Genomic DNA, 7,871 nt, shown 5'->3' with positions numbered 1-7,871 from the left:
CTCATGCCAGCTGGTGCCCTCCCTCCGGCCATCGTGGTGGGGTCATGGTCAAAGCAGGGCAGGAATACGCATGGGCTGTGTAGAAAATCACCACCACATCTTTTATTTGCTGCTTTCCAACAACCTGAGTTGTTTGCAGAAGGCTTGTCCTGGGCCGGCTGTGGGTCTGGGACAGGGAGGACCAAGTGGTTTGGACTGGTTCCCTGGGGAGGCTCTGCAGTGTGCAGCTGCGGGTGGCTGTGGGCTGGGAATGTGCTCCAAGGGCTCTGGAAAGATGTCTGTGGGCAGGGGGGTGGCTGCCAGGATCCCTGCCTGGTCTGGGGGCTGTTCAGGGAGGGCTTGGCCATGGTGTGCTCTGCTCGTGGTGGTGATGGTGGTGGAAAGGGGTGCCAGGCTGGGGCACATTGTTTGTGGGGGCTGTGCTGGGTGTCTCAGCAAACTGCGGTGGGTGGAGGTGCCCTCAAACCAGCAGAGCCCCCAGCCCTTCCCAGGGCAAAGCCTTTCCATCCCAGGGGGCTCATGGCCCTGCAGCCCACCCAGACCCGCCAGCGCAGCCCTGGCTAAGGCAGAGCCCAGGGAGCTGATGCTTCCAGCAGGACCTGGCAGGAATCTCTGTCCCCAGCCCCGCAGGGATGGCGTGGGGCCAGGCTGATGTGGCTGGAAGGCAGATGTGGCAGAGGGAGTAGCTGCAGCCAGGGCCAGGTGGGGAAGATGCATCACAGTGGTGGGGACGGAGAGGGGCTGCAGCCTCTCGTCCCCGCAGGCAGGCCGGAGCAGAGGCGGCTCAGCAGCCGCTGTTCCTGCGCATGAAGGCGTGTCCCCGCACGGGGTGCTGCATCTCCACGAAGGCCAGGTCCTTCACCGTCACCTCGCAGGGCCCCAGCGCCTCGAAGCCGCACTTCTGGTAGAAGGGCACGAGGAAGGCCTCGCACATGAGCAGGGCGCGGCGGGCGAAGGGCAGGCAGCGCAGGTGCTGCAGGTAGCGCCACATCAGGATGGAGCCCTTGCCCTGCTGGCGGACGGTGCGGTGCACGGCCAGCACGTGGATGTGCACGGCCGAGCCCTGCGGCTTGTGCAGGGTCAGCGCTGCCTGCGAGGGGGGGACAGGGGTTATCCCATCCTGCTTCTTCTTCTCCACCCCAAAGAACCAGGGTACACATCCACCCCATCCCTGTTCGCCTCCCCCCCATCGTCCTCGGAGAGTTTTTAATTTTAAAATGAATGTTGAGGGGAATTACTTGGCGTATTTTTTAACAGCACCGTTTAAATTAATTAATGAGAAGGTTCCTTTCCACCAGAGCAGCCCTGTAGCGGTTAGTCCTAGGAGAAGATTTTGGGAGTAGCCTCAGGGCTCCGGGGAGCTTCTCCTGGTCCCCAGGCTCTGGCAGTGCCTCTCCGAGTGCACAAGGTGGGAAGGACTGGGTCTCACCTGGCTGAGCCTCTCCTGGTCCCAGAGGGAGCCGATGATGAACGCCACGAGCCGCCCTTCCTCAAACCAGCCGAGGGACAGCTCTGGGCACAGGTTCAGAAAGTGGCGGATCTCATCCAGGTGCAGGGGACAGTCCCCAGAGACCGATATAAAGGCTGGAGGGGGACAGTGGTGAGCACTCTGGTGAGAGAGACAAAGCACATCCGGCCCAGAAAAACTCCCAGCATTGATGTAGGGGAGGGAAAGTGGGACGTGATGGGGAGAGATGGCATGTGTCCTGCTGCCTGCTAGGTCTAAAGGAGTTCTGAGGGACATGGATGGTTCCAGGGAGCAGTTCTGCTCCTCCAGAAGCAGTTCCCCATGGCCCAGTGACCGGCTTCTAACTCTGCGGATTCCAGAGCTACAGCAGCGGGTGCTGAATTGAACCCTCCCTCCTGGCATCTCCCCAGCCGCCCCTGCCCTTGGAGAGGAGGGAGAAATGGGCTGGGTGAGGCTGGGTGAGCGAAGCTAGGGTGGAGGAAATGGGGGAAGGTTGCCAGGATGGCATCTGAAAGTGCCCCTGTGCAGTAGGAGGCAGACCATGGTGTCCTTCCTCCCACTTCCCCTTTTCCTATCCTACCCGCTGGCTCTCACAGGGCTGTTTTGGGAAAGCTGCTCCTCACTGACCTGGTCCTACTCAGCATCACCTCCCAGCATCCCCACCCCAGGGTGAGCTGGTTCTCCAGCTCATTAACCACAGTTCCCCCACCTCTTTAGGGAGCCCGTGGTGGCCTGGCCGCAAGTCACGGCCACTGCATCCCTCCCACGAGGGCACACATGGGGGAATTTGCCATTACAAGGAGCACAAGAGAAACAGATGCAAAGGGATCCAGCTGATGCCACCAGCAGGACCCCCCGGGCCCCCTCCTTACCTTCGCGCTCGATCTCGAACACGCTGACCGCGTCCTCGGGGCTGAGGCAGCGGAACTCGCTGGCGGGCAGCGTGTGCCGGCGCTGGCCCCCGGGCGAGCTGCGGGGTGACCGCAGGTGGACCGGCTTCAGGAAGGGCAACGCGCTGAGCGCCGACATCCTCCCCGTCCTCCTCCTTCTCCTCCTTCTCCTCCTTCTCCTCCTCCTCCTCCTCCTCCTCCTCCCCCTGCCTGGCTCCCTCTGTTCGGGGCAGCCTCTGCCGGCTCCCACGCCCTTTATTCCGGCCAAGCTCCTGCAGCACCGTGAGCCAGCGGAAGCACCTGTTGATGACAGACAAGATGAGGCAGCTCGTCCCCCTTTCCCATAGGGGTGTGTGTATGTACAGCAAATACCCGCCCGCAGTGACCCCAGCCGCCCTCCCTGTGAGCTGGGGAACACAGGAGGCTGGCACCAGCTGTGAGCTGAGCAAACCCCGGCGTGACAAAAGCACAGTGATCCAGGTGGTGGGACAGAGCAGGGAGAAGGGCCAGGGCTGTTAGAACCGGTGCAGGTGTGGGGCTGAGCATCCTGCCCAACACTGCCCAGGCCTCGGCAGTGGGATGGGCAGGAGAACCCCAGAGCAAGTCCAGCTGCTACCCTGGGGACAGGCAGGGTGGGATGTGGCTGCAGGAAGCCAAGAGCTGTAAAATAAGCATCTATCTGTGTGAAAGTTCCCTGTGATGCTCTGGTGTGAGAGGTCAGTGCCAGGCCACAGAGGTGCCCTGACAAGGACACACATCAGGCAGCCAGAGCCACCTCCTCCAGACAGCAGGAGCTGACAGGATTTACTCCCTTCTCTGACTCACTCAGCAGGTGAGTGACACAGTTTAACCTCTGCTGGCTCTTAGGTCATGTCCACGCTCACAGAGCTGGGTCCTTGGCAGGATTGAGCAGGTGACTGAGGCTAAAGCCTCGGGTGTCCTCCCTGGTGAGGTGCCCCAGGAGCTTTGGGTGGCATGATCCCACCAGACACAGCCCAGGCCAGGCCAGGACACTCCACCTTCAACATGGGTTCCCCCAAGAGGGTCACCAACACCCGAGGTCATCCGGCAGCACCCATCCTGCACAGCCCAGACAAATCCCTTGACCTGGATCAGAGCCTGTAGCTTCAATCTGCTTCTGCTTTCACGTGTGAGTGAACCGAGTTAATAAACCCAAAGAGAACCACAAACTGAGTGAGTAACTTCACTAAGCACATGCATCCTGCAGACAGAAATTGTGAGAATGGCTATCAGAGCCATCCATTCAAACATCCATCTGAACTCAGACCAATATTCAAGCAATTTCCAGCAAAGCCAGGTCATTTTTGATTATTGTTTCAGAGGTGCCGGCTTTCCCTGCTAATTATAGGCTTGCCTCCAGCTAATAGGATTTATGGAAACAAAAGCATTACCAGCACAAACATTGCACAGGGCACCACCGGCGCAAGCTGGGAATTTTCCATCCCGAAATGCCGAGGGCTGGATGCTTGAAATGCCAGTCTTATCCCGTCTGAGGCGAGACAGGGTGGTCTCAGGATTTATTTTCAATGAATCACTGGTTTGGCTGTGGGTATGTGTCTAAGAGATCAGATCCATCAGGGAGAGGGGCTTTCCTTGGCAGGGGAATTATTTAGCATCTCCAGTTCTCATTCCAGTCACCAAGGACTGACTGAACTGGTGCTGGGAATAGGTGGTTCATGCTCCTGCAGGAGGGAAGTGAAATGGGGTGAGCTGGGGGGGAGAGTGGGGTGCTGGGGGGGTGGGGGGGCGGGTGTAGTGTTTGTAGAGCTTATTATCAAATCTTCTGGAGCTCCTCATCCTGCTAATTGGATTAGGGACTCATCTGCATGAGTAAATCCCAGAGTAGACAAGAGGGTAAACTCAGGGGTCCTTGAAAATGCAGTGGGGGTTTGATCCTGGGGGCTGCTGAGTGCTTGGGGCGAGTTCTGGGGATGCTGCTGGGGAGATGCTGCTGGATCAGGCCCGGGGATGGCTGTGCAGGGATGGCAGGGCAGAGAGGTCAGTTGAATATGGCCTCAGGCAGGGCCGGAATTTCAGTTGCCATGGGAATTAGGGAGATGGATTGTGGAATCACAGAATGGTTTGGGTTGGAAAGGACTGTTAAAGGTCAGGTAGTCCACCCCCCTGCAGTGAGAAGGGACACCTTCCACCAGCCCAGGCTCCTCAGGGGTGTTTGCTCTCCAACAGCCACCATGCAGTGCTCACTGTCCAAGGACAAGTCTTCATCCCAGAGCATATGAAGGCTGGAAACAACTGAGCCATAGGAAGTCTCTACAGGAACATCTATGGAGCTGAAGGGGTCAAAACCTCGTGTTTAAGTGTCTGCTCCATTCCCATTAGAGAAAACTGGGAAAGGGCAATCAGGTCCCTCCAGCTATTTTTAGAAACTGCCTGAGACCCCAACCAGCAACACCCTGGAGCAGTAGCCAGGGAAGGCAAAAGGTTGCTCCTTGCTTGTTTTCCTTGTATTTTTTCCCCTCCAGCACGTTATTCCCAGCAACCCAGGTTATACAGCTGGAGGGCTGATACATTCATGTTTGTTTTGTGGAAATGAACTTCTTGCTTTGCTTCTCAGCTCCCTGAAGAGTGGAAGGTCTTCTGGGAAGGGGGGATGCATAGAACCTGCAGAGCACAGAGGAGCCAGCAGTGCTCCCTATCCCTGGAGAGAACCATGGGCTCTGCACAGCCATGGGGCTACCATGGGAAGCATCCAACCTTCAGAGGTGAAGGAAACTCTGTCCGGGTCCCAGAGTAAGTGAGAAAAAATGATGAGGAAAATTCTGTCTCCATGATGATCATCATCTGTCTTCTGATGCTCCAACAAAGCCTCCTATATTTGTTCAAGTCACTTATACCCCAGGCTGAATTTCGTGCTGTGACTCCTTGCCAGACTTGCCTGAGATGAGCCCACTACGCTTGTGTGTCATAGCAGTGAACCAAGAGCTTGCTCTGTAAATTTTCCCTGCCCTGACTTGTGTTTGTGCAGCAGAAATGAGAGCATCCCCATGGTCCAGAGAGATGCTCACATGTAAAGAAACAGGCAGGTGCACAGTACCCCCCTGGCAGCATCTTTTACCAAGTTATGAATTGTCTACCTGAGTTTGGAGGTGGATTTTTAAAATTACTTGATAGCACGGAGTTATTCACCCAGTCTTAAAGTCAAATACTTTAAAAAGTGCAAAAGAGCTTAAGTTCTTCCCACCCCCAGAACACGGAGGGTTTCAGTGAGAAGAGTCCCTACCGCTGGGTTTTGGGAGCAGGTGTTGGAAGTGTAGGGGTGAGACGGGGGCTGGGATGAGAGTCACACCCTTCCCTGTCCCAAAACCACTTCTCAGCAAGCTAAGCTCCCTATACCAACCTCCCACCCCTCTGGGGAAATCCCCCTCATCCTGGGATACGGGACCAAGTCACGGTGGCCAGGGGACCACCAGCTGTCCCCAAGGCTGTCAGTGCCCCCCAGGATGTGACAGGAATGTGGGTGCTTACCAGCCGGGGAGCCCACGCCGCTCCCTGCCCGCCTGGCTCCGGGGGTGCCGTCTCAGCGCTGGCTGGAGAGGAGGATGTGGGATTTTGCCTTCCCTCCACTGTCTGCTGCATCCTCCACAGCCCCTGCTTGTATATATTTGTTATTTATGGAGCACGTGATGACATCCTAAGGAGTTTAGAACTCCGATGAAAGACGGGGAGAGGTGAGAAGCTTTAAGGTGACAGGCCAGCAAAGGGATCACTTCAGGGTCTGTTGGTTTTTTTTCCCTGGCGTGACTGGCTGCAGAGGGATAAAGCATTTAGCTGATTGCCCTGCTCTGAGGGCCGGGCAGGGAGAGCAGGGGACTCAGCCAGGACAGGCAGCACTGTCCTGTACCTGATCCTGACCTCTCCAACAGCATCAGGAGCCCATAAGAAGCCAAAGGCAGCCCTGCCCAGAGTGGATGAGCTTTCTTTGGGGAAGGATGGGGAGGCTGCTGGTTGTGCCGGGCGTGATCATTGCTTGGGCTTGAGTGGGGGGAAGTTTCTCAGGGGAATCATCTGATTCCATGTAGGATGGGGAGTCAGACATAAGGTTTCTTGTCCGAGGAACTTATTCCAAAACCCAAGCATCTCTCCCCCATCTCTCCCCCAAGCCCTCTGTCCGTGGGTGCTGTTACATAAGAAACCGGACAGGCAGAGCCAGCAATGTTTGTCCCCATCAGGACACGTGTAATAAAAGGGAGATTATCCCAGGCGGGAGCGTGATGTCGGCATCATCATTATCATTGGGAAGCAGATGCAGTCCTGAAAGAAGCCTGGAGCAGAGGGCAGAGCTGGCTTTGCTCCACTGGAGACATTTCCAGGGCAGCTCTGGACCTGCTTTAGCTTCCAGCCATGGGCAAAGTGACCTGGAGCTACGCCCTTATCTCTCTCTTTTAAGCTTTTTCGTGGAATCAAAACAGAAGTATGACCCAGCAGCTTTCTACTCTTCAGAAATGGCTTTTTGGAGCAACTCCCAGCCATTAAAGCAGCCCAGCAAAGCAGAGGTTGGCCCGTGGCTGGAATAGTCAAGCAGGGATGCTGCATTCCACAGTTTTAGCTGTGTCTCTCTTCCTGCTCCCCACACAGCTGCAGAGGGTCAACAACTCCATTAAATTAGAGCCACAGCAGTGTGCCTGGATTTGCATTTAGCAGCTCTCTCAGCATCTTCAAAGAGCCCCGAGCTGTCACTGTGGCCCCACAGCAGGGCTGGTCCCTCTGTTGGAGTACCCACTCAGGAAGACAGCAATTATCTCCGGGTAGGATTTGCAGCGAGGGGCGACATGTGGGAGGCAGATGAATCACGACTCGGCCCCCCCTCTGCCAGGGCTTGAGAATGAAGCCATGCACACGCAGCTCAGGGGCTCTTCAGCTGCGTCGTGCTGTGTCTCCGGCCCCGCCGTGCCCCATTATCCCGGTGCTCAGAGGATTAAGCTGCTTGTGGTGTCTGCAGCCCCTGCTTTGAGGCAGGGTCTGCCATCACGGGATTCAGATGGCATCGGGATCCTGTCTTGCGTGACGCCATTGGGGCGGTTTCTCTCTCAGACTCATATAATTGCGTAATTCCCAAGCTGCTTTCCCTGTTTAGCACCTTCCTCTGGCTTAGCCATGGGCACCCACATTTCCAAGAGGGTGACGCTTTTCTCCTGGCAATGGCCTAGCAGCAGGGCTCTGCAGTTTGGCATTGCTGCAAGGTCAGCTGTGGGCTCTGATTTCCTTCTCCCTCATCTCCTCCCTTTTCATCGTTCGTGCTGGTGCTTGTCGTTGCTGTAACTTCCCAGCAGGATGCAGCTCTTTGGACATAGGCGGTATTCTCAGCACTTGCCAGGCTGCCCACCTGCTGCTTCTATCCCCCAGTGCTCCCTCTCATGCTGCCAGGAGTGGTTTTAATTCACCGGCAGCTCCTGAAAAGCCAGCAGGCTTCCAGCTTTTCCTCTGGAGCAGGACATTGTGGTTTAGGAACCTGCCAGCTGCTGCTCTTTCAA

General features: G+C 56.5%; 1 protein-coding gene across 1 annotated transcript; it reads right to left on the bottom strand.

Moving 5' to 3' along the window:
* Positions 1-80: 80 nt before the first annotated feature.
* Positions 81-7,055, bottom strand: AANAT (aralkylamine N-acetyltransferase). Its single transcript, XM_048323883.1, has 4 exons — positions 5,866-7,055; positions 2,341-2,658; positions 1,430-1,584; positions 81-1,090 (listed from the first exon to the last, which is right to left on the bottom strand). Exons 2-4 carry the CDS (start codon positions 2,495-2,497, stop codon positions 785-787), a joined length of 618 nt encoding a protein of 205 aa, XP_048179840.1. The 5' UTR covers positions 2,498-2,658; positions 5,866-7,055; the 3' UTR covers positions 81-784.
* Positions 7,056-7,871: the final 816 nt, after the last annotated feature.

The sequence above is a fragment of the Corvus hawaiiensis genome, chromosome 19 (assembly GCF_020740725.1).
Source record: "Corvus hawaiiensis isolate bCorHaw1 chromosome 19, bCorHaw1.pri.cur, whole genome shotgun sequence".
Lineage (NCBI taxonomy): Eukaryota > Metazoa > Chordata > Aves > Passeriformes > Corvidae > Corvus > Corvus hawaiiensis.
The sequence above is the reverse complement of the archived record's forward strand: the minus strand, read 5'-3'. Positions and strand labels throughout refer to the sequence as shown.

Coding starts and splice junctions, on each gene's coding strand:
- AANAT (XM_048323883.1), bottom strand. CDS start 2,497: ATGTCGGCGCTCAGCGCGTTGCCCTTCCTGAAGCCGGTCCACCTGCGG. Junction 1,585..2,340: donor GTTCGAGATCGAGCGCGAAG/GTAAGGAGGGGG, acceptor GTCCCCCTCCAG/CCTTTATATCGGTCTCTGGG. Junction 1,091..1,429: donor ACCAGGAGAGGCTCAGCCAG/GTGAGACCCAGT, acceptor CCCCCCTCGCAG/GCAGCGCTGACCCTGCACAA.